This window comes from Enhydra lutris, unplaced genomic scaffold, assembly GCF_002288905.1.
Source record: "Enhydra lutris kenyoni isolate GAN:26980312 unplaced genomic scaffold, ASM228890v2 scaffoldscaffold16, whole genome shotgun sequence".
In the NCBI taxonomy this organism is placed as follows: Eukaryota; Metazoa; Chordata; class Mammalia; order Carnivora; family Mustelidae; genus Enhydra; species Enhydra lutris.
In genome coordinates, this window is record NW_019154100.1 from 30,141,388 (window position 1) to 30,167,696 (window position 26,309).

General features: G+C 47.4%; 1 protein-coding gene across 1 annotated transcript in view; it reads right to left on the reverse strand.

The window, feature by feature from the left end:
- LOC111147440 (nucleotide binding oligomerization domain containing 1) overlaps window positions 1-24,914 on the reverse strand; it is a 64,761-nt gene extending 39,847 nt beyond the window's left edge. Inside the window, exons 1-3 of the mRNA XM_022503450.1 lie at window positions 24,860-24,914; window positions 2,502-2,811; window positions 1,207-1,381 (exon numbers count right to left, since the gene is read on the reverse strand). Coding sequence (XP_022359158.1) covers window positions 1,207-1,381; window positions 2,502-2,702 — 376 coding nt within the window. The 5' untranslated portion in view covers window positions 2,703-2,811; window positions 24,860-24,914. The remainder of the gene's footprint in view (window positions 1-1,206; window positions 1,382-2,501; window positions 2,812-24,859) is intronic.
- Window positions 24,915-26,309: the final 1,395 nt, after the last annotated feature.

Consider the following 26,309-nt stretch of genomic DNA (forward strand, 5'->3'; position numbering starts at 1 on the left):
CATGACCTGAGCTGAAAGCAGAGGCTTTAACCCACTGAGCCACCCAGGTGCCCCTGGAAAGATTTTCAAAAGGAATTCGTGCCACCATTAAAATGTCTATGTGGGGTGCCTGGGTGGCTCAGTGGGTTAAGCCGCTGCCTTCGGCTCAGGTCATGATCTCAGGGTCCTGGGATCGAGTCCCGCATCGGGCTCTCTGCCCAGCAGGGAGCCTGCTTCCCCCTCTCTCTCTGCCTGCCTCTCTGTCTGCTTGTGATCTCTATCAAATAAATAAATAAAATCTTTAAAAAAAAAAATGTCTATGTGGGCACCTGGATGGCTCAGTGGGTTAAGCCTCTGCCTTTAGCTCAGGTCATGATCCCAGGGTCCTGGGATCGAGCCCTGTATCAGGCTCTCTGCTCAGCAGGGAGCCTGCTTCCCCCCCCCTCTCTCTGTCTACCTCTCTGCCTACTTGTGATCTCTGTCAAATAAATAAAATCTTTAAAAAAAAAAAAAATGTCCGGGACGCCTGGGTGGCTCAGTTGGTTGAGCGGCTGCCTTCGGCTCAGGTCATGGTCCCAGTGTCCTGGGATCGAGTCCCACATCGGGCTCCTTGCTCGTCAGGGAGCCTGCTTCTCCCTCTGCCTCTGCCTGCCATTCTGTCTGCCTGTGCTTGCTCGCTCTCCCTCTCTCTCTCTGACAAATAAATAAAATAAAATCTTTAAAAAAAAAAAAAAAATGTCCATGTGGGCGCCTGGGTGGCTCAGTGGGTTAAGCCTCTGCCTTCAGCTCAGGTCATGATCTCAGGGTCCTGGGATCGAGTTCCGCATTGGGCTCTCTGCACAGCGGGGAGCCTGCTTCCTCCTCTCTCTCTGCCTGCCTCTCTGCTTCCTTGTGATCTCTCTGTGTCAAATAAATTAAATATATTTTTTTAAAAGTCTATGTGTCCAAAAGGGAAGCAAGCAGAAAGTCAGAAGAAAGGCCATTCCCACATTTCCACAGGCCTCTAAGTCAGACCAACTACTTGGGATCAGTTCAGCACAGCCCCCAGCGGCACTTGGATGACGGGGAACATAGCACCTGGGCCCACTGCCTGACGTGGGGGGCAGAGCCAACCATGGCGGACCATGCCTTCATGCCCCGCTGAGCCCACACACCACGGCATTTCCAAACCCCAGGGCTTTGCTGGCCTGGTGTCTGCAGTCCTACCCTGGGGGAGCGGACTCATACCTGGGTCGGTGTTGACGACAACTTTGCTCTGAATGAGCTCTGAGGGGGAAAAGCCAGTCTCCGACAGCCAAGGCCTGAGATCCACATAAGCATCTGCGAGTTGCTGGAGCACGTAGAGGAGGAACTCAGACACCTCTTCGCCCTTGCTCTGTGCCAGGTCCAGAATTTTGCGGACCTAGTGGTGACATAAGCATGAGGGGGTGAGCAAGTGCCTGGGGAGTCCCCCTACCAGAAAGGCTCACATGCAGGGCTCCAAGTTCCTACAACAGCCTCAAGCTTGACCGTCCCCCCAGAGGTGTGAGATGCTACCTGTTGAAGGCCTAGAATCTGTGAAGGGGACTCCCCCATAGTAGGAAATTAAGCCACACAGCTCTAAGAAGCTGGAGGCTTCCATGAACCTCCAAGTAATAAGGTCAGACTCACAAACGAGAGCTGTGTCCACCCTTGGAATTCTCCGGTCTCCTGTCCCTCTTGAGCCAACACTACTACTGGCCAAGAATGAGTGCTGCTGAGACAGTGACTACACAGGTGGAATGAGGTGGGGGGGCATGCTGGGCCACATAGCAAGATACTAACAGGCCCCCATGATGTAAGTTAACTCTAAAAAGGCCCTTTTGTATTATTAAAAATGCAGGGGAAAAAAATCACACAAGTCAGCTACTGTGCTCCCCCCACATCCCAGAAACCCTCTAGTTTCCCCAGAGCCTGGCAGGATCACATTACAGACAAGCTCTGTCACTCCTCCAGCCAAAGAGGTTTGGGTCTTGCCAATTCTGTTTTTCAGGAGAGGACACAAAGCTAAAAGGAAACTAAGGGCTGTTAGGGAGTCCCACAGTGGCAGGTGCAAAAGTCTTTACTGTGGACCCAGCCTGGGAGGTGTTCGCTCCCAAGCCAGAGGCAAACTGTTCTCAGAGTCTCATCCAGCCTCATCCAGCCTGGAGCAGCTCCCTGGAGTTTAAAGGCACTGAATGAACATCACTGCTAGTGTTCGAAGGTCATTTAATTTTTTCCTCCTCCCAATCAAAAGTGGACTGAAAACAAGTGGCTTGGGAAGCGATACACATAGCAAGGAGAGGAGCGAGGTAAGTGGAGTCTGCTGTCCACGCGAACGCAGAAGTAGAATATATAATTGTGTCATAAGCTGATGACTCAGGTGTCTGTCCTATAAATGACCCCAACGGGAAATCCCACCAATGTGTTAAATGCCCAGAGGTCCTCACTCAGGCCCCCCGGGAGAAGCCCCTTCCAGCAACCAAGACACACAGCCCGCCAAGGCCAGCCCCTGTCATCAGCACCTTGTCGGGCTGCGTGGGGCAGGCACCCACGATCTCTGCATCTTCAGAAGAGAAGTAGTCATTCTTCAGCAAGTTGTCCACCAGACACTGGGTGTTGCGGATGTGGGTGACCAGAAGTTCCCGATGGATTTTCAACAATTTAACATGGGAGTGAGACTCAGATGAGATTATTCCCGCCTCACTGTGGCCCTGCTTTTCCATGGCTGAAGGAGCAAGCGACTACTTTGCCCAAACTCATCTTGGGTTACAGGTGTCTTCCTGGCAGAGGCCAATCAGGAGCCAGGACGCCCGCCTCACTCTCGTGCTGCCCCTGAAGAGACAAACAAAATCACCAAGGAAGCAAATGCCATGGGAAAGCTCCCCCACCCCCTTTGGTCCTGGAATTTATGTACTTCAAGCAGGAGGAGTCATCGCTCAGTCAGTTAAGCATGAGACTCTTGACTTTAGCTCAGGTCATGATCTCACCATCGTGATATCGAGCCCCACTTCGGGCTCTGCGCTTACAATGGAGTTTGCTTGAGATTCTCTCTCTCCCTCTCCCTCTGCCCCCTCACCCATGTGCACCTTGTTCATTCTAAAACAAAAAACTTAAAAAATAAATATAAAAAAAGGTGGTGATCTGAGACATAGTAAAGAAAAAATCATAACTGAATTGTTTCTGCTTGTGGGTTACATGCCTAGGGACGGTAGAGGGTGGCCAGAGGTAGACAACCCTTTCATACAGCAAAACTTATTATCTTTTAAATAATAAAAAATAAAAATGTGCCTTAATCCCAGCCTGGGATAGAGATAAAGGTATATTATCTTCCATAAGAAGAAACTGGGCACATCCAAAATTGGGAGCAGAGAAACCACGGTTGGTTGTGGGGGAATTGAGGCTTGGTGGGAGAGAGGGTCTGAGCCCAAAATGGCCTGAGGAGGGAGACAGTTCAGCAAGAAGTCTCCTGTGGTAGCCAGAGCCCAGGAACCTGGGAACAGGGACGTTTCTGTCACTCTTGCCCATTCCGGGTTGTGCTGTAGCTGTCCTATACCCCTCACAGCTATCCTCACACCTCCAGCAAAGTCTGCCATATACTTAGACCCTGGGGAATTCAGGAGGAACAATGCCACGTGGGGAATGAAGCAGGACAGAGGGAGGGCAGGAGGGAAGAGGACGTGGACTTCCAAGTGGCAGATGATCAGGAAAAGCCATCTTCCTGGAAATCCTTGAAAACCTCAGGTACCTGCTGAACTTCCTGTCTAGGTAGAAACGGGGACCCAAGCCATTTTATTTGGGTATTAAAAACTAACTTGCGTTCATCTGCACTACCCCCAAATCGCACTGATTTCCTTTCTTGTACCATTAAGATCCTTCAGCCACTTCTCCACTCATCCTTATGTATATTAAATGGGTCATTATCTTGGAAGTAGAAAGGCCTTGAACTGACCACTTTGTCCCTCATTTTGGTAGGAAAAGTCACACACCCCAGAGAGATAGTTTTTAAACTTTTTTGTTGCGCCCCACTGCCCCCAAAATGATAGACTTCTAAACCCTGTCAGTGCCATTACTGTCATTAGCTCTTAAAAGCCCCCACATCTGTTAATAGTCAAGTCCACAGGTTCTGGAATTTTCCCAAGTCACACATGAGTCTCCTGGTCTTTTGCACACATCCATTTTTTCCTTTTTAAATCTATCCATTGCTAAACATTGCAAGCCTTACAGAAATTTCTCAGTGGGACCCCACACAATTACTTTCCTTTTACAACCTGAATGACCAAGCAAGAGACAATACAATTTAACATTCTAAGCAAGAAGAAGGCAAGACATCCTTACCGGGAAGAACTTCCAGGGAGGGAAATGACTGCTTAGTTACTATTACTAGACGTATGTTTGCCTCTTAGATGTTAATTCAGCCTTTTCCACTGGGGTCAATTATATGACCTATTTTAGAATCCTAAGCTTTAGAAAACTGGTTCCCTGAAGGGCTACCAGTGGATAATATTAAATTTAAATTAAGGTTAATGATACTTTTAACTTTTCAGCATTATTCTTTGAAGTAAATCAAAATATTTTAAAACAACTTCCTCTTCTGAAATCTTCAATTTCCAATTTCTTTCTGGAATCTGCAAAATCGGAAAAAAAAAAAAAAAGACCATTTTCTCTGAAAATACTACTGTAATTTATAGTAAATGAACAAAAGAAATTGATGATGGGATAGTTTTAAATCCAGAACTCTAGGATGTTGGTCTTCTCTGTACTTTCCTCCTTTAGGACAATGTTTTCTAAATGTCACTTGGGCAACATGTTCACATATATTTTTTTGGCCATAATTGAGTCCTACCTGTACTTTATTTGCTTTACTTTGTGCTTTAGGTGGACTGTTTTATTTTTGTTTTTTCATTTGTTTCAGTTGCAGTATAGTTAACACACAATGTTATATTCGTTTCAGGGAGACAACGCAGTGATTCAGCAATTCTGTATGTTACCCATGCCCATCACAGCAACTGTACCCCTTTAGTCCCCATAAATGGACTATTTTTAAAACGCAGATTAATTTTTAAGGAAATATTATTTTGCCCATCATTTTTAATAAATAGAAAGCAACACCAAAGTAAATTCACTGGAAATAAAACCCTGCTATTGTATCCCACCTCAACAGCACTGCCTGGCACGATCCAAGGTCTGAGGCCTGTTTGTTCACAGAAGCATCTGAGGGTGTTAAAGACATAGTAGCACAAAACCGAGACTTTCTTTGCACTGATCCTTCAAACGCAAGAACTAGAAAGGGAACTGCCCGCCTACTTCACGAGTCCGTGTCTTGCAGGCACGGCTGCTGAGCCGGAAGAAAGCTTGAAATGGGGGTTATGTTTCATCTGTTCAAACCTAATCCACGTCCATCCTGTTTTACTCACAGCTCGTCTCTTCCAAGCCTGTGACTCCCACAAAAATCAGTGATTTCGCCCCTCTGCCTGCCCATGGTAACCTCGCAGACATCTCCAGCTCTTGCCATCCAAGGCAGACACCTCCGTCTCCCAATTTACAGCTACCTAAGCAGAGCAACAAATCACACGCCAGCCTACTGGCAAGGAGGCTGTTGCTCTATAGTTTCCAAAGTCCCAGTCTGAGATTTAATCAGATTTGCAGAATTCACTCAATTCAGCAGGAACTTAAGGTATGGATGATGGAAGAGGAAACAGAAAGCTGAACCTGGCCCAGTAAACAGAATCCTAGGGTAGATCAAATCTACATCCTGGGGCACCATAGAGAAATTCACTTCATGGACATCTGGTTACCATAACACCAAACAGAGCCAGGGATCTCCTGGCCCTGACAGGGGCTCCATTATAGTCTTCACCTGGTAAAAGGTAGGTCTAGCTAGTGAAGATGGTCAAGTTGTCATGTCCAGGCAAACAGAAGGCCAATGCTGGGCCGAAATCAGGTTTGGTGAGCAGGACCTGCTCCAGTGACCGGGGCTCTCACAGGGCAGTGGTGTAGAGTGGAGAGGACTGAAGGTGGGGATCCTGGTGAGGAAGGGCCAGGAAACAACCAAAAAAACCCCATTAAGCCAATGAAGATGGCCAGAAAACAAGACCCATCACAGATTGAAAGAAGATGATAAAGCAGAGAAATGAAGCAGAAAAGGTCAGGGGAGGGCTGGTCTACCACCTAAAGCCTTCTCTTGAGACAAAGGCAAGTGAGGGTACAGCCTACTGGTGTTCAGATCAGGGAGCCTGTTGGGAGCTGAGGGGTTAGATGGTACCCCCAACCCCTCCTCTTCTTCCCAGATTTCTGATCTGCCCTCAGAGAAGTTTAGTTCCCAGGTAACAAATCTCAGGCTCAATCCACCACCTTAGGCTCCTTATGGAAATCTGTGCCCAGATTCCATCTTGCAATTCGATCCTCTGAACTAAATATAAAGTCTGCAGAGCCTCCAAAAAAGGCTCAGGGAAGCTTCTCTGAAGAAAACAAAGCCAGAGGGCAGGCATTCCAAGGAAAAAAGAAGTAGAGACAGGAGAGAGAGAGTCTCTGTAAGACTATAGAACACATTATTGAATAGAAATAAAGTGCAAGGAGCACCTGGGTGGCTCAGTCGTTAAGCATCTGCCTTCAGCTCAGGTCATGATCCCAGAGTCCTGGGATTGAGCCCCACATCAGGCTCCCTGCTCAGTGGAGAGTCTGCTTCTCTCTCTCCCTCCCTTTGCTCCTCTCCCTGCTCATTCTTGCTCTCTCTCGAATAAATAAATAAAATCTTAAAAAAAAAAAAAAGAAAATGCAAGCTATGTGTGTAATCCAAGATTTCCTAGTAGCCACATTAGTAAAAGTAAAAAGTGAAAAATTTTTTCATGTTTCATTTAACCCATAAATTAAATATCTTACTTCAATATGTAAAGAGTATAGAACTAAGTGAAACACCTTATATTCATTTTTTTCATACTAAGGCTCTGAAATCCGGTGTGTATTTTACACTTAACAGCACATCTCAGTTTGGACCAACCACACATCAAGGGCTCAAAAGCCACCTGTGGCCAGTGGCTACTGTGTCGGACCATGTAGTTCCTGAGCCACCACTGGAAGCTGCAGCAGGAAGACATCGGAGCTCCTGCCCTCTCCCCACCACCATCTAGCAGACCGATGCCAGGAAGGACTCTGAATTAGCTTTTCAGATTAGTTTCTCAGAAAGTCGATGAGGCAGACAGTTAAAGAGGTGAGATCACAGACTGTTCTGTGAACTCAGGAAGGAAAGAAGTATGGCACCTACTGGTTTATAGTCAGCATACAATTACTTTCAACTATTAGATAACAAATTCAAGCTTTGTACACTTGAAAAGATTAAAAAGAATAATTTCTTGTCAAAGAATCTTTGTCAAAAATGCCATTGATGGTATTGTGAGACAAGGACTTCCATACACCGTGGGTAGGGCTGTATCCTGGAGAAGACCATCTGGGACCCCATTTAACAGTATGTATCAAGATCCTGTGAAAAGTTCGATTTCGTAACTTCCCATTCTAGAAATCTGCCTTCTGCAAATATTTCCCATTCTAGAAATCTGCCTTCTGAAAAGATTCAGAGGTTCTGGCAATTTTGTTTTGTTTTTGTTTTTTTTTTTTAAAACAAGTTTCTTCTAGTTGTGATACAGTAGTTCATGACTTCTACAGAGGCCAACGATAGGTGAACTGATCAACAAATTAGGGTACATTCATACAGTAGAGCACTCTTTGATAAGAAATATGAAGGAAATACAACATGAATATCACAGATATTATGCTGCATAAGAGAAACAAGACTCAAGAGAGTACATAATATATGATTCCATTCATATAATTCTAGAAATCTGACCCTGAAATCAAAACAGTGGTTTCCTGGGGTCAGGGAGGGAGAAGACAGGAGAAACAGACTCCATAAGGAGATAAGAGAAATTTCTGGGGAGATAGAAATACTCTTTATCTTGACTGAAGTGCTATATATAGGTCATATATAGTGTGTACGTATATAGAAATGAGTTTTTCAGGTAGAAGAAAAATGATCCTAAGACAAAAACAAAATGAGAGCAACAGAAAGTTTAATGTGAGTAAATAGAAATGTGTATTGACTGAACAAAACAATACTGATACCTTGTCGAGTCTAAAATATATGCAGAATTAGCATGTGTAACAGTAATAACTCAAAAGGTGGAGGGGAGGGGTGCCTGGGTGGCTCAGTGGGCTAAGCCGCTGCCTTCAGCTCAGGTCATGATCTCAGGATCCTGGGATTGAGTCCCACATCGGGCTCTCTGCTCAGCGGGGAGACTGCTTCCTCCTCTCTCTCTGCCTGCCTCTCTGCCTACTTGTGATCTCTATCAAATAAATAAAATAAAATCTTTAAAAAAAAAAAAAGGTGGAGGGGAATAAATGGACTTAAAGTGTTCTAAGCTCAAAGCACTTTCTGGTTCTAGGCAAAAATATGACTTTGTTTTATTTTATTTGTTCTTTTAAGTAAGTTCTATGCCCAGCATGGGACTTGAACCCATGACCTTGAGATTGAGTCACATGTTCCAGTGACTGAGCCAGCCGGATGACCCAGTATTACTTTGTTTTAGACAGTAATAATTCAAAGGTCAGATTATTATCTCTAAGATTGCCACTAAAAAAACAGTAAAAGAAACATATACAAGACAATAGAAGAAGGAAATGGAATAATAAATACACTTAATTCTAAAAAAAGACAGTGAGATAAAAAGGTTAAAAAAAAAAAGCAAGACACACAGAAACCAGACAACAGATATAAATCCAAAGGTATTAATAATTCCATTACATGTAAATGTACTAAATACTCCAATTATAACACTTAGCTTGGCAGACTTGATAGAAGAATACTACGTGTTGCCTAGAGAGACAGATCTTAAGTAAAATGATGGGGTTTCATTCATTCATTCATTTCCCCCCAAAGGAAAAGAAATGTAAGGTATGCCCTCACCAAAAAAAGCAAAGCTGGCATAGCTATATTAAAAATAAAGAATTTAAGGGCAGAAATGTTAGTAGAGAGAAAATCAATCCTATAAGATGATACAAATATTTTAGTTTGTATGCACCTAGTAACATTGTCAAAACAAAGCAAAAATTGACAATCATAAGAGAACTAGACAAATCCACAATCACAATGGGGGAGGGGTTTAATACATGACTCAGAGTAACTAAAAGAACAAAAAGAACAAAGAATTAGCAAACAGTAACAATATGGAGAATCTGAACAGAATAACAATTCTCCCAACTGACATCTATAGAACACAAACCCAACAGCAACAGAATGCCTAGCATTTTAAGTGCACATGTAATATTAGTCCAAACTGAAATAACATAAGTTCTTAACACATTTTTAAAAGCATTTTATTTATTTATTTGACAGAGAGAGAGATAGTGAGAGAGGGAACACAAGCAGGGGGAGTAGGAGAGGGAGAAGCAGGCCTCCCGCTGAGCAGGGAGCTAATGTGGGGCTTGATCCCAAAATCCGGGGATGGTTACCTGAGCCGAAGGCAGACTCTTAACGACTGAGCCACCCAGGTGCCCCTCTTAACACATTTTAAAGGACTGAAATAATTCAGAATATATTCTCTGACCATAATAGAATCAAGCAGAAATAAAAAATAAAAGGGGGGGCTCCTGGGTGGCTCAGTGGGTTAAAGCCTCTGCCTTCAGCTCAGGTCATGATCCCAGGGTCCTGGGATTGAGATCCACATCAGGCTCCCTGCTCAATGGGGAGTCTGCTTCTCCCACTGCCTGCTGCTCCCCCTGCTTGTGCTCTCTCTCTCAAATAAATAAAATCCTTAAGGAAAAAAGAAAAGAAAAACAGGTGTGCCTGGGTGGCTCAATCAGTTAAGGGTCCAACTCTTGATTTCAGCTCAGGTCACAATCAAGACCTGCATCTGGCTCCACACTCGGTGTGGAGCCTGCTTAAGCCTGATTAAGACTCTCTCTCTCTCTCTCCCTCTCCCTCTGCCCTTCCCCCACCCATTTTCCTCCCCCTCCAAAAAAATTTCTCTCAACAAAGTGGGTTTGGAGGGAACATATGTCAACATAATAAAGGCCGTATATGAAAACCCTCCAGTGAACATCGTACTCCATGGTGCAAAACTGAGAGCTTTTCCTCTCAGATCAGGAAATTTATTTAGAACAAGCACATGGTCAGTGCAGGTCCCTGTGTCCTCTGGCTGCCCCCACTCTCTCCTTCGCTGGCCAGCTGCCAGGAGAAGTTGGAGGGGAAGCAGGTGAGCTGTAGTATGAAGCCACACCTTCCAGGGAGCACCACTGCAAGACAGTCTTATGGGCGCCCTCCCGGCTGAAGAGCATGGTGAAGGGGAGTAGGCCTGCCCGAGAGCAGAGACCTGAGCATCATTCGTTTGTTCATTTATACCCCTTATGCATAAAGGCCACTGTCCCCCTGCCACCAGGGGGCACACGGACAAGGCAGACAACATCAACAGAAACCTGGCAGAACACCAAATGCAAGGAGAACAAAACAACTGGAAAATGGAGGAGACCAAGCAAAGACTTCTGCCTAAGGTGAACTTGGAACCCAAGAATGGTGGGAGGTCTGCATTAGCCAGAAGTATGTAGGTGGCCGGGGGGGGGAGGTGCGCGGTGGAGCTGAGTGGGGCGCTGTGGTTGACCCATGGTCAGAATGCTTGTGAAGAGCTCATAGGGACACATGGGGCAAATGATTCACTTAGAAAGGAGTCCCATCTGGGAACAGAGCAACCAGGGCTCCTATGCGGAGACTGACCGACTCCTGTTTCCCTTTCATTCCCAGCACCTTGGCAGGGCCCTTCCCCCACACTCAGTTTCACTTTCTAAAGGATTTTGCCCTGTGCTGCTGCTTTCTTCCTTCTCCACTATCCCCAGGGACCCTGAAAGTAAATGTTCATTCTTTGTAATGGAGATGCTAAGATAAAAAGCACTTTATAAAGATGTTTTATAGATGTGCCTTTTTATGTTTTAATAACTTCCCTCAAGTATAAAAGCAATTTATCTGTTTACTGTGGAAACGTCAGGAAATGCTGTTACCATTCTGGAGTATTCCCTTTCTGTTTTTCTCTATGTACAGTTATGCCTACACCGATCTTTTGCTTGCTGGCAATCACACCATATACATCTGCTATACCCTTACCATTCCCTTGTTTCTAGGTAACCAGCAAGGTCCTCTTTGGAGTTGCAGAAGCTAGTTCCTGACAGACACTTTTTGTACTGGGTTTTTATTTTATAAAGGAGAGTAAGAACCACCTGCCACTCTTTGATCTTTTAAAGCCCTCTGAGAAATTCTACTTGCCAAACTGGAGGATCAAGGATGACACCCAGTGGCAACACCATCCCTGGCCTGGGTCAGCCTGGCTGCCTGAACCCCCTCTGCAAATCCAGCTGCCCCCTTCTGAGGCCAATCCAGTCAGCAGGACAATGTGCTATCACCAACAGGACCCACGGGAGGACCACGGGGGACAGGGTGGGGGGTGGGGCACTGGGAAGACTCCAGGAGGCTGGCCTCCTGCGTCCTTCTGCAGAGGTCTGGTGTCAAGACCTCCTCTGCGAGGTGGCCCCAGCAGGATCCAGAAGGATCGTCACTAACACTGAGTGAGCCCTTTACTGGGGGCCCTGCATACAGCTAATGCTTTCCACTCCCTGTGAGAGATACAGTAACGCAGGGCTAGAGGTGGTCTCTGGAGCCAGCCAGGCTGAGGGGCCCAGCACTTATCAGCAAGTTAGCCAGCCTCTCTGTGTCTGTTTCTTCACAGGGACAGTCCCTGTCTCAAAGTGTTGCTGGAAAGACTTAGTTCATATTCAAAGTGCCTAGACTGGGCATCAAGTAAATACTCAGTAATGATCATCTGATTTAATCTTCTCTATTACCTCACTCAGTTCTTAGGGACAACACTAGGTGGCAGAGGTCATTGTTACTGCTGACTTACAAATGAGGAAATGGAGGCACACGAGGTTAACGATCTTCCCAAAGTCACAGAGTTTATAATCTGGCAGGACAGATGGACAGAGAAAGAGATTTCAAGTGTGGTGAGCGCACCAAGAGAGCAACGAAGCCAGAACACCAGGCTGCATCTCCCCACCAGGCTTCCTTCTGCCTAGCCGGAGCCCTCTGTGGCTGAGGTGACCAGGACTAGTGCTTAGAACCCCTGTCTCTTAGGAGCAGGCCTGCCAGAGAGTGGAGACCTCAGCGTCATGTGCTTAGAATGTGAGATGCACTGAGTCCCAATAAACCCCAGCACACAAGTGCTCGGTCCAGGTAGCCCATTGCTGAGGGACCCAGTCTCCTCGGCCACCCAAGGGTGCCACCCCTTCTCCCGTACATCTTTATAATAAACCTCTCTGAACAGAGAGAGCCTCAGTGTTATCTCTGAGACACTGAGTTAGATGCTGGTAAACACGTCCGCTCAGCAGCAGCTCTGCTCTGTGCAGAATCACCCAGCAAAGCCGGGGTGCAGAGGTCACCCAGCCCAGAGTATAGCTATGAATGTCAACCTCCAGGATGAGCAAAGAGAATCTGGCTTCCATCCCTACTGACATGGCCTAGATCAAGAACAAAAACCTCAAGAAAATCATTTCCCGTCCTCTATAATGACCTCATGATTTCTCTCTTTTCTTAGACACCCAGTTGCTGGGAATCATCATTCATCCTGGGCCTGAAAGAGAGCAATTTCAGAGTAAAGGACACAGCTTTCCACAAATTGGTGTTGTAATACAAGATCCTTAACAGATCTGAGGCCTAGTCCCTCAAGCATTCTTGAACAATGCAGCAGAGGCTAACTTAGCGTTATAGCCCAGAGGGTTCTCAAGGGTGAGCTCTGTGGAGTCAGGCCATTCTGCCATTCTGCAAGCATTTCTGCTGCGGACACTTACCACATGGAGACCGGAAACAAATACAAACACGAGCAAAAACAAAGCCAGCTTGGCTGGCACCAGGTGCTCTGGAATCCGGCCAGGGCTCCGAGCCTCTGCACTTAAGATGACCCCCCTCGCCACCTGCCACCACCCTCCCCTGTCCCCCTACTGCCAACTTCTGTTCATTTCTCGAAATGTGAGTTTCCCAAACAGGCTGCTGCTCTCTGGAAACCTGGGAGGCTACCGGAACAAAAAGGTCAATGGTTTTGTACGTAGAGAGAGAGGATCAGCGTATGAGATAGGATTTCACGGACCATGGAACAGTTTAGACTTGCCTCCTGCTTCCTCGCAAAACAGCACAGTGACAGAAGTAGGTGGCTCACTAAATAGTTCGGACTCGTGGGCGCCTGGCTGGTTCTGTCAGCAGAACATGCGACTCCTAATGTCGGGGTCGTGAGTTCAAGCCCCACGCTGGGTGTAGAGATTGATTAAAAATGAAATCTTTAGGGCACCTGGGTGGCTCAGTCAGTTAAGCATCTGCCTTCTACTCAGGTCATGATCCCAGTGTCCTGGGATCGAGCCTCCTGTCAGGCTCCCTGCTCTGGGAGGAGTCTGCTTCTCCCTCTGCCCTTCACCCCTGCTCGTTCTCACTCGCTCTCTCTCATAAAAATAAATAAAATTTTTTATAAATAAATAAATAAAATCTTTTAAAACCAAACAGTTTGGACTCTCTTCCTAGGTACCAGGCAGGGTTACACTTCTGTTTCCCTTTGAAGTCCCTTGCTTGGACTCACGAAATGTGAACAGAAGTGGCAGGAGTTACTCTGGGCGGGAAGCTCCTGGCCTCGGGGCAGCGGGTGTCAGCCTGCCACTCGTCTTCCTCTGACGCTCTGACCAGCTCCTTCAAGATGGCAGCTGCTCCGTCCGCCTGGGCCCGGAAGTCATGGCAGTGAGGATGGGCACAGTGTGAGCAAGACACAGACCTCTGTGGTCTGAGCTGCTGAGATCTGGGGATTACCTGTAACCGAGCCCAGCCTGACAGATACCATGCTTTGGGGCAAGAAAAGGATACAGCACGTTAGGAAACTGAGGTCCAGCGGGGTGCAGGGAGTTGTCACAGGCCAGATAGCTGGCTGGAGGTGGAGAGGAGGCACACCACGGCCCTCGCCCTCCCTTCACGAGACACCAGTTTCTCTAAGACAAAATCCCGTGACATTAAAGACCACCTCTAGTAAAGATAAGCCGAGATAAGCCGCTATAGTCATTTTTTGGGAACCATAACATCGACTCCAGTTATTAAGAGTTTAATTAAAATAACACACCATTCTCTGCTTGCCTCTGGCTCACAGTCACTTATTTAAAAAATACTAATGTATTAAAGAGGGGGAAGACACACAAGGAAGTCACGCATACTCTTGATTGGGGCTAAGGCGGCCGCGTCTGCTTGCTATAGTCCCACACCCTGTCATCCTACCAGCCCCAGAACCACTGCACCTCAGCCTGGCCACCGTCACCCCGACGGTCAGGACGGTCAGGTACGAACCATCATCAGCGATGAAAGACAGTATGACGGAGCTATATGTACTAACACAGGATGATCTTCAAGACATAGCATTCCTTGAAAAATGCAAGTTGCTGACAGAAATAGAGATGTAACATTTATATAACTCGCTCACATCCCCTGCCCTAGAGACACACAAAACACTATATTTTCTACTAGCATACATCTATAAACATAAATGCAAAGAAAACTACCTGGGAGAGGACATACTCTATGAGAATAGAGATTACTTCTGGACAGGGAAGGAGGGCATCAGTATTTCATAGTACTTTATTTGTAATGTTTTAACTTTTCAGAAAAAGAATATACACTTGCATAATTTAAAGTTACATTAGAGCCTTTTCATCTTATTTTTTTTAAAGATTTACTTACTTATTTTAGAGAGAGAGTGCGCACGCATGCATGCATGTGGTGGGGAGGGGCCAAGGGAGAGGGAGAAACCCAAGGCAACTCCAGGCTGAGCATGGGGCCTGATGTGGGGCTTGATCCCATGACCTTGAGATCACAACCCGAGCTGAAACCAAAAGTCAGATGCTAAACTGACTAAGCCACCCAGGAGCCCCACTTTAGAGCCTTGTTACTCATCAGAGCATCTCTGGCCATTTTGAGACAGGTCAGTGAAACATTCTCAGCAATCACTTTGTCTGAAGGACCTCTGGCTTTCAACTCAAAAAGCCCATCCCCCTAGACAGAAAGGCCCCGTCCCCATGAAATGCAATGACACTTCGCTGAAACCAAACGAATTCAGATGGGACAGTAGAATTCTTTCCGCACACCTGTGAATAAATGAAATGCTCCTTTTAGTTTGGTGAAATATCACAGTCAAGCTGACAGGTCTGTGGGTGGAAACAGTTTTATTTTGCCTTCCATTTGGTAGGAGGCTGTCCACTCACGGTATCGCCACTAAGTCTGGTTTGAAAGAAGGAATCTAAAGTGAAAATATCAATAATCTTCACACAAAAATTACAGAGCAAAACAATCAGCAAAACTGACTTTCAGGTAGATTTTTTTCAATCTTAGGACCTCAAGCAATACCTTATTGAAGAAATGCTCCATGATTACAAAATACTTCATTTCCTTTAATCTTTTTCCCTTCCTTTCATGTAGCACAAACCTCCGCACAGTTTAAAATACCAGCTCAAGTCCCTTCTGGGGAGTGCTTTGACTCCCAGTGATACTTTCACTTTGATGGACGATGCCAAAAGGACCTCAGATTTTCCCACCCAATATCTGCTTCCCACCCAAAAGGTATTACCAACGAAATCATTTTAGATTCTTTCTGACCATGAAGGTCTAACCAGTGAACACCATCTCCAGCAGAGCCCCAGGCTGCCATGCACAATATGGGTGTCTAAAACTCTCACTGCCACAGACCTGGACCACAGAGATCAGTCACTGACGTCAGGTAACAGACAACTGGTAGGTAGTTATTGAATTCAGATTTAAGAGGAGTTCAGTGAAGTCACCATTCCCTGCCTACTCCAGAGATATTACCCGGATTATAAAACATCAATCAGAATAGACCCTGACAACCTGATGGTAAGCCCCAGCAAAGCCTGAACCCTGCCCCCCACGCCCATGAGCAGGGAGGGTCAGATCTGGATTTCCTCAAAGAAATCTCTCCTCTCTTGGGTTGAGATTCATTTTGGTGACCAGGATCCACAGCCTCCTCAGACCAGTTTTAAAATGATGAAGATCATTATACTGTGTGTGTTGGCTTGAAGCACCTGGATACTCAAGGTGCATGACAAGTGGGAGGACTCACCCATCCCAATGGCAATCTCACAGAAAGCGAGTGCCCGGCATATTTCCACACAAGATCGGTAAAGCGGTGCAGAGAACACACACAATGGGTCTGCTCAAATTGGCTCCCACTTTCCCTGCTGCATGATCCAAAAAACTCGAGTTCAGTTACGCTCCCAGGCTTCTTACAGGAGAGAAGCACAAGCTGCTGTTCTTTAATGGGTCTATGTCTCTCTCTCTCTCGGGTTTGCTGTTGTTTCATTTTTCTTCTTTATTTTTAATTTCTAATCCTGGAAAACAAGCCGACTCCTGTTTGCCTCTGTCATACCAGAAAACTACTGACAGTTGTCTCTGGAGAAAAATGGAGCAGATGGATGAGGCTACAGTTCTTTGAAGCGATTGAGCTCCATTAACACTCATTTACTGTAAGTATCTGAAAGCCCTTAATCCCTCAGAATTTCAAAGCAGATGCAGAAGTCAGTCAGTGTCTCCTAATCTCCCGTCTCTTCCTCCCCCTCCTCCTCTCCTTCCATCTATTAGGGTTTCTATCTTCCTTTCTTGTGAAAGCGCCACAGGATTCCAGATACAGACACGGAATCACTGCCTACGAAGGAAGGAATGCAGCCCCAGCTGATGTAAGCACTTGGGACGGGAGGGACGCTGATGAAATGCAGACATCCCATCACACTGTCCGGACCTTCTGGGAAGTCAAATGTCTGACACACATGCCTCAGAGTCAAACCTTCTGGTCAAGAAACCCTGTGGGGAATGCACGCAGAGCCAGCCCCTCCCTTCTCTGCTGGAACCACGGACTTCCAAACTGGAACATAATGTTGGTCAATGTCCCCATTTTAGAGATGAGGAAACTGAGGCCCAGGGCAGGGTGGGTCAACCAGAACCCAGATCTCCTGGCAAGGAGGCAAATGCTTCTTCTGTGTACTTCTGGTCAGAAGAGCAGCCTGGGCTGCAGCAGTTCATCCCCTCCCCCACCACACTCTCCAGCAGGGACGGACACCTGTCCAAATGGGGAAGGGTAAGGCCCCTTCACCCTGTTCGCCCCCAAGCAGTTCCTGCTGGGAACTCCTACAGTACTTCATTCCCATTTCTCTCGGAGCAGAGGTGTTTTCCCTTTTCTGACTTCTCCCTTCACAGTGACAGGGAAGGGCCAAGACTCTAAACCCAGCTTATCTGATTCGCATCACCAGCTGTGTGATTTGGACAAAGGACACCACACCACCCTTCTGAGCTTCAGTCTTCTTACCTGCAAGGTGCAGATAATAATAGCTCCCATGGCCTAAGACCACGGAGAGGGTTCAATGCGCGAACACACACACGGTGTTCAGAACAGCACTGGTCCCACCGTAAGCACTTATCACGGCCAAGAAGGGAGACTAGGCTAGGACTTCAGTCTGGCTCACCCTGAGGCCCAGCATCTGACTGAGGGATGGTGCCTATCTGGTTCATCACCGAAGCTCTAGAACACAGAGGCTGCCAGAGAACGGAATGGAGTGAATGGATCGGGCACAAAGCCCAGCTTAGATCTGGGGCTTTGTTAACATGCACTGAATGACTGTGGATTTCCAGAGTCCACACTCTCACTTAGGGGAGGTCACTTGCTAAGTTTATTAGCGGATAAACTCAGATTTGCAGGCACCAGTACTTTCTCTTGCTTGAAGGCATTTATATGATCTGCTGCCTTAAAAATTTCAATCAGAGCTCAGCTCGCAACTTCAGGGCATGGTCTATGCATAATTTCGGCACAAAATCACATATGCTTTGTGACAATGTCCCCCACGATGCCTTATGGGGCTGATGTGCAAGTGTTGATGGATATTTTCCTAGTGTTATCCAGGTTTTGAACACCAAAGTTCCAAAATGCCCCCTGCTTGGTATTCATCTCTGAGGGGCCAGTGAACAGAAATAGCTCAATAAAGAAAGCCAACAGAGCCTCGAATCAGAGACGCAGATCTGGAACTCTGTAAGTGGGTTTGAGTCTGTAGGCGGAAGAAGGTATCCATTCCGGAAGCCCCAGGACATCTGGAGATGGCATTGAGAGCCAACACAGAAGGTGTCTGGGGCTTCTCAAAGGAAAGGCACTCTGTTAGAACAGAATATGTTCGTCACCTCAGAGGCTTGAGTTGAAACTTGACCTTGCGTAAATAAACACTGTTGACTTCTGGCCAAAACACTTAGCTCGAGACTCTTACTCACCCCCACTTGAATGTGCAGCCACAGTCAGAACCACCCGGGACACAAATCTACCTGGAGCCCAGACACAGGGTATCTGGGATGTATGCATGGTGGCCCTGAGGGGTGCTGAGAGGTTGGGAAGATGCCAAGTTCGCCCAAGAGGCAGCAACACTCAGGGCCTGGGACCTCCAGAGGCCTCACCCAGTGTGCCCGATCTTAGGGTACAGACCCACTCACCAGCCAAAATACACCTGGCCTGCCACGGTCCCTCACTCTGTGACCTCATGACAGCATCACAGGAGCATGGAGAAAGGGGACAGTGCAGACCCCCCAAAGCAAGCTGGCATGCCATGGTGAGGTCTCGGCCCCTTCTGGTTTGGAGGCCTTTTCTGTGACCTGAAAGCTCCAAAGGAAGAATTTTTTTCCAAACCCTGTGCCTTTTAAATGTGTGCCATTTTCCTTGTTTGATGAACAGGGTGGAGAAGGCACCTCTTTCAGGACTTTTGGGCAAAAGCCAGAGGGACAGCAGTCCAGCACGAAAAACTGCCCTTGGCTGGGGGGATGGGATTCCCAGCATTTTGCTCCTGCAGACGTGAATGCTCGGACAACCACCCTCCTGAAGAACCTCTGCTCTTCAAGGCCTTTTGTTCCTGTTCCTAAGGAGCTAGAAAGGACTGGAATCCACCAGCACCCACCCACAGAGGCTCTTGCTGAAGGATGCTGGGGCCTAGGAGGTCCACATGCATTTACACATCGGCCCCAGAGTACCACAGAGTTGGTGCTCCAATTCCTGGCTCAGCCCTCTTTGACTTTATACTGAGCTTTCGTTGATTCATCTAGATATTGAAAACCATCATTTCTGTCTCCAGAATTGTCTCACACATTAAGACAAGGTTCATAAAGCTTAACAAATAGGGGTTGCTAATTATCTTTTTCTTACAGATTATGAACAGAAAAGGCAGGGGGAGAGACGATCTCCTCGAGGCCTCTGTCTTTTAGAATAAAATCCCAAATCCTTTCCAGCCCAGAAGGCTCTGGTTGGCCTGAGTTCGGTTCATTCTTTAGCTCTCTCTGCACGTTCACCAGCACACCTGATGCTTTCCAGACTCTGAGCCTTCAAACACGCCGTTCTCTGTGTCTGGGACGCTCTAACTTCTTTTCATCCCAAGTCCTGATCGGAAAGGCTTTTTCTTGGAAAGGCATATCCCAGACTTCCTGAATCCTAGTCCAGCTCTGATATTCTGTCTCCTGACATGCTGTTGTTTTCACTTACAGCACTTAGCCCAGTTCCCGAACTATGTACGGATGTCCCACCCCTTCCTCCTCTGCTAGCCTGCCAACTCCCTTTGGCCAGGCGCTGGGTCTGTTTCATTCACTGCGGTCTCCCAAACATTTTCAGAGACTCCTGGCACTGGCAAGGTCTTGTGATAATATCTGTTGAATTAATGTGTTGAAGAATTGAAGGCCCCATGAGCCAGAAGGAACCAGGAGCTACAAAGAGCTTCCTAACAGCCCTCCACACCAGGCTGGCAGGCCAGCAAAGCACTTCACACCCAGAGGAAAGCCAGAGAAACAGCTGCCACCTCATTCCCTGAAAGGCCAAAGCGTCCACAATGCCCTCGATGGAGAACCTGCTTATCCAGCCCATGCTGTGCTGGCTCAGGCCAGATTTGAGGAATCTGGAAGATTGCCAGAAGAGGGAAGACAAGTAAGAAACGTCTGAAAAGGCAGTCTACTGGGAACGGGCCCTGCACTTTCAACGGGATATCCTTTAAATACTGTTGTGCCCACCTCAGCTCCATCTGGAACTTCCAGGCCTCGTTTCTGTCTCTCCAAGTACCCCGCACAACGGTCTGGGGGAAGGCAGGTTTTATCACACCCAGGCTAACAATCTCCATGCATGAAGAGGACGGGTTTCTCCAAATGAACACCATAACCCATTCGAAGAACAGCAGTCCAGGCAAGTGTCAGGGCCCCCCAACCCCCATCACACCCAGTGGATCTCAGCTTTGCCGGCGGACAATGGGTAAGATTTAAAAGCTGCAGATCCAGGGTGGGGAAGGAGTCCCACTTTCACTTCATAAGCAGGAAGTTCTCTGGGAGCTGGGGCCCTGTGTGAGAAACAGTTCCTCAAGGACAGGAGGTGAGCATGGGGAAGTAGAGGAGGGGAGCAGAGGGAGGGGCGCTCGTGGAGCTCTGCTTGCAGGGGGTGGGGGTGGTGGGGTGTGGTAACAGGGTCCTGCTTCAAATCCCAGGTGCAGCGTTTACTATATGTTGACTTCAGACTACTTATTTCATCTCATTGTGCCTTAGCAATCTCCTCTGTAAAATGGGGAAATGATAACTAGCCCAGAGGGTTGGGGGATCAGGGTTGTGCACAGTAAATCCATGTAAGTAAATCTGTGTAAGTGTTAGCACTACTTAGGGTCTACTGAATCAGGTGTATCGCCATTTCATCAAGCCCAAATCAATCCTATCAGGTAGGTAGAGTTTTTCCCCATTTTACAGAGATAAACACTGAGGCTCGGTACCTTATCCAAAGCCACACAGCTCAAACAGGGCAAGACCAACGCTCCAACCCAAACAATCTTCATCGTCAGTATCATAATAATTGCCATTTCCTGAAAGCCAGGTGGTGTGCTAAGCACTGTACATCCATTACCTCATCAAATACTCAAAACCACGGTAAAGAAAGATTGCTTGTAACTATTGGACAAAGGAGGACACAGGGTTGGAGAGGTTCAAGATCTTGGCTGAGGTCACACAGTTAAGGAATAAGGCAGGAGCTTGAGCTATGAGTTCCATAGTTTTTCTCCATTTCTGTCCTGCCTGTCCGTATTTGTTCCAGATGGCATATCTCTAATTGAAACCATCGATGTGCCTGAATCCCTATTAACTGTAAAACACTTCCTTGATAAATGGGGTCCATGAGTGGCTCCATCCCAATGAAAGAGCCCACTGTCACGAACTGTATGAAGTAAGGACATCCCCAAAGAAAAGCCTAGCTTTCCACCAACTTCCTTCTAGAAGGTTTGGTTTGGGGGTCATAAGGAGCAACTGGGGGGATCTGTTCAAATCAAGCACGGGGAGTTCTTAGTCATGAGACAAATTAACCTTTTGGTAATTAGAACAACACAACTGCTTTTTTCCAGTAAATCGTCATCCACTCACAGCTCTTCTGCCATGGAAGGATTTTCCCCAGCTATGCATGACTGCCCTACCCAGCTGCATGTGGCTCTGAAAATATCTACAGTCCTCCCAACTGTATTCTGCCCCTCACCTGCCTGGTGACAAAGACACAGAAAGAGGGCAACTACCAACATCCTGAAACAGAATATAGTGTTTTATTAGAATACTATGTTTTATTAGAATACCAACATACTAGGGAGCCTGGGTGGCTCAGTCAGTTAAGCATCTGCCTTCGGCTCAGGTCATGATACCGGGGTCCAGTCCCATGTAGGGCTCCCTACTCATCAGGGAGTTTGCTTTTTCCTCTACCCCTCCCCCCTGCTTGTGTTTTCTCTCTCTTATTCTAATAAAATTAAAAAAAAAAACAAATAAACAAATAAAGGTCTCACTCTTTATATTAGCTCAGGTCTTGATCTTGGGAGTTGATGTTCAAGCCCCTATGCCAGGCTCCATGCTGGGCACGGAGCCTACTTTAAATGAATGAATGAATAATGAATGAATAAATTAAATATGGACCTACTAAAACCTGAAGCTAATCTGGTGCTCACTTTGCAATTACTGGGGCCCTTAGGATGATCTCTTTATTAGTCCTTTAAACTATAGTTCTCTCTAATTTAGAGGAAAAGGACTACCCGGTCTAACAAAGTCCAAAATGGCAGTTTACTAGACCATCCTTCGGATTTTAATGAAGTGCAGCACAAAATTTCTTTGCTCGCTTTACAGCAGCTGGTCCCTGCGACAGCACTAGAGCGCCAGGATGCTCTCAGACTGTCATTCCCCCAGATGTGGCTGGCATCAGAGGCCGGGGCAGGGCAAAGGCAGGAGTGGTGGCGAGACTAGCTTGACCATCTCTGCGACATAAGCTCTGCCCACAGTTTGGTCTGTGGCCATTCTAGATAAAACACAAGAAAAAGAATTCCAGCCAGGAAGCCTTGCTTTGACACACTTTACAGCACTGGGTGAAAACCATAAGTTAATTGAAATGGCAGTGACTGTTCACTGCTTACTAGAAGAGGCAAGTTTGGAAAAAACCCTTGCTCTCAATGAGCATTTGATGCATCAAAGACTTTTCCTCCAAACAAATTCAGACTTTGTGGATGGATGAAAGGAGGCCCTTTGTGTGGGACTTTGCCCAACTTGACCTTGCCCAGGACTTCTAGAAAAGAACCAAATGTCTACAGCTTCTGCATGACAAAAATTCAGCACAAGGAAAATTTTAACTTTTCTAATTTCATCTTGCCTAAAATCCTCCCAAAAGAGAATCGTAAAATAAATTGGTAACTTAGACCTCAAATCCTAGACTTAGAGTTTGAAGAAATACTGAACTCTTTTCTTCGGATAAAAAGAGACAAGAATTTGATATGCATGTTTAAGCAAAAATCAGCGATTGCACATATACTGCGAAAACACTTGATCTTAATTTTTACACGACATCACTGTTTATATTACTGATGTCTAAACAGTGCTTCTGTTACTGTAAGTGATCCTGATGGTGACACACAGAGCAGGTCCCAGGGTGAAAGTTCCAGCCGGGATGTTGGCAATGACCATTTTAGGATCTGGGTTCCCCTTCCCAAAATTCCTGACTGTTCTTGGTCACTGAAGAACAATTCACTGTCCCTAGGCCAAGAATCAAGAGGAAAAACAGGAGCAGCCTGCGTGTTGTATGGGGACGCTGCCAGCAGGAGAGCCACATGTATGTGCCCACGAGTGTGTCTGAAACCCTACAGACAACCCAGCTTTCTCAGGAGCCCATTTTTTGTCTCTGCAGCAGCTGAGTGGAAAAGTCTCAAGATTAAGGACTGCTTTCTTTTGTCAAGAAACTCATTCCCTTCGTGTGGAGTAAAGCTCTATTCCAGAGCCCTCAATTAGCCCTGGGGGCAAAGGGTGCGGGGGAACTGCTGGCTTGAGATTCCAGACCTCAAAGCAGCCCGAGGTCCAAGGGGGAAGAAACCCTCCCCTTAGCAGGGCAGAAGAACAGCGGAATGTTGAGGGAGACAATTTCTGGACAAGTATCTCCCCACCCCCCTTCATGGCTGCATTAAGAAAATAGGTGTCAGACACAAATAACCACAGGTCACAGAGCACCTGCCATTTGCTACACATTATCTCATTTAACTATTTTATTCCCAGGACAGAGTTACTATTTTTATCCTCAGTTTTCCGGTAATTTACCTAGGGGCACATAGCACAGAAGTGACAGAATCTGAATTTGGGTCCAGGTTGGATGGACTCCAAAGCGCTGAACTTCTTTCTCCACTCCACGAAAATTAAAAGTACTCTTCTTAAAACGTTTAAAAGTCCTTTCTTCTACCTCTGGGCTGTTGTTTGTTGCAAATACACTTTTATTTTTTTTAATCTGCCCTGCACACTCGGTAGAAGTCTGTGTCTTGTCCAATGGCCTTGCTTCTGGCGTTATAGCTACTTGGCCCCAACATCTCCCCCTCCCCCAGATGAGGAAGGGTCCATCCTAGGAAATTCAATCCTCTCATATTCACAGTAGGATTACCCTTTGCTGGATATGGTATAACCCACATGGAAGGCTTTCAGAAGGAAACCCTGTGGCAAACACACCTGGCCTCCCCCTTAAAGCAGATCACCCAGAAGCTGTTGAGGCCATGAGTGTACGGTTTCCCCCAATTTCATGTCAATGCAGCAATGGTGTCATCTTCTGGAATGCAGAACCAGGGGGGAAATCATAAGGATCCGGCAGTCCTTGTTTTTCACAATGGGCCAAAAGACTGTGCGAATACACGAGGTTCTTTTGAACACGCTATTCACCCTGCCAAGCAGTCTCATTCCCCTTTCTGCGGCTCAGAAAGCCGGATGGAAGCCCGCTGCCGGGTCCCCAAGACCACGCAGGACACGGGTGCAGCGGGATCCGTCTGCAGCTGGACTCCATCAACGTCCCTGCCTGCGGTCTTTCCACCTTCCTTGGCAGCCATCCTTTATTTGGGGATTGGTTTTTCCTAACCCTGGCTGCACAATGGAATCACCTGGGGAGGTCAAACGCTCTAGAGGCCTGGGTCCTACCACAAGGAATTCTGATGTAATTGGTCTGGGATGCGGACGGGGCATTCTAAGTCGCAAGCCGGATTTAGAAATCCCCTAACGAGGGATCAGTGATTCCGCAGACGCCGAAGTTGATCCGTTTGAACTTTTCCTGCATTCCTCAAACTGCATTTCTCCTCCTTGTCCCACCCGGAGCTCTTCCAGGGGGAATATTGCATTCCGCCCACAAACAGGATCCCTCCTCTCTGCGCCTCCCCGCAAGCAGCGCCCAGGACCCCAGGAAACTTCTTCCTGGTGCGACCATCCCCAGTCGCTGGAACTTACTTGGGCTCCACGTGTGCAGACCTCGCAGCAGCTGGGAACCAGAGCGAGCGGAAGTTCGGAGCGCGGGAACCGAGGAGCCCGAGAGCGCGGGGACCGAGGAGCACCGAGGCCCGAGAGCGCGGACCGAGGAGCATCGAGGCCCGAGAGCGCGGGGACCGAGGAGCACCGAGGCCCGAGAGCGCGGGGACCTAGGAGCACCGAGGCCCGAGAGCGGCGGGGACCGAGGAGCACCGAGGCCCGAGAGCGCGGGGACCGAGGAGTACCGAGACCCGGGGCAGCGCCGAGGCCGAGGAGCTCACGGCACTGGCAGCTGCGGGAGGCTGGGAGCAGGAGCGGCCGCGCCCCGGCCCGGAACGGGAACTGGCCGGGAGGGCATTGCCGGTCGAGCCCTCTCGCCTGGGCTGGCAGCGCCGAGGGGCGGAGGCGGTGCGGGCGGACGAGGCGGGGTCGGCGCTGGGGCCGCCGACTCGCGGGCAGTCGGGAGACGCGGCGCGCGGAAAGTGGCCGGGAGCCCCAAGGGGCACTCCCCGCCTGAGCACGAGCAGCCGACCACCGTGCAGGGCCCAGTGAGCGGGCGGGAGCCTTCGCTCAGAGGTGACACGCCTGGGAACTAAAGGCGCCAGTTGGGCCACGGTGGCCTGAAGCCCAGCAGGCCAGCCAGTCCCCTTAAAAGTACCATCCCCGATCCTGCAACCAGAGGCGGAGCGTGGGTGCCATGGTGCAACTTGTTAAAGTGGGACACGTGCGCCTGGTTAAAAAGGAGCTCAAAGTAATCAAACTTTACAACAGAGCATTTACTTCGATTTATACTTTTATAAAAATCTAAGGCTTTCTTCCTGTTCTTAAATCTGTTCTTGGCAGTGTACATTTTATACTGTATACATTAATCAGTGATTTCCCCAATAAAATAAATTTTAATAAATTTCCCCAATAAAATATTTTTAAACGTTTTAATTTTTAACGTTTAAAAAGGGAAGGTCTGCACAGACATACTGATTCTATAAGGTTTCATTCACACTAAAATGCGTTCAGTCTTGTAACCACAAATGCTCTTGAATATTTAAGTTCCTACCAAAGGCTGCCTTCTGAGAAAGTACGTTAATAACTCAAAAGTAAAACTTTGCAAATGTAAAATTGATGGGATACAAAGGGCAACTTGTAAACACCAAAATGAAGACAATAAAGACGCTAATTCTTTCAGTTTACCCTTATATTAACCTCTGACAGAAAAATTACAAAAACCCTCTTTCCAGGGCGCCTGGGTGGCTCAGTGGGTTAAGCCTCTGCCTTCAGCTCAGGTCATGGTCTCAGGATCCTGGGATTGAGCCCCCCACCCCACCCTCCCGCACTGGGCTCCCTGCTCAGCAAGGAGCCTGTCCCCCACCAACGCCTCCCCCTCTGCCTACTTATGAGCTCTCTCTCTGTTAAATAAATAAATAAATAAATAAAT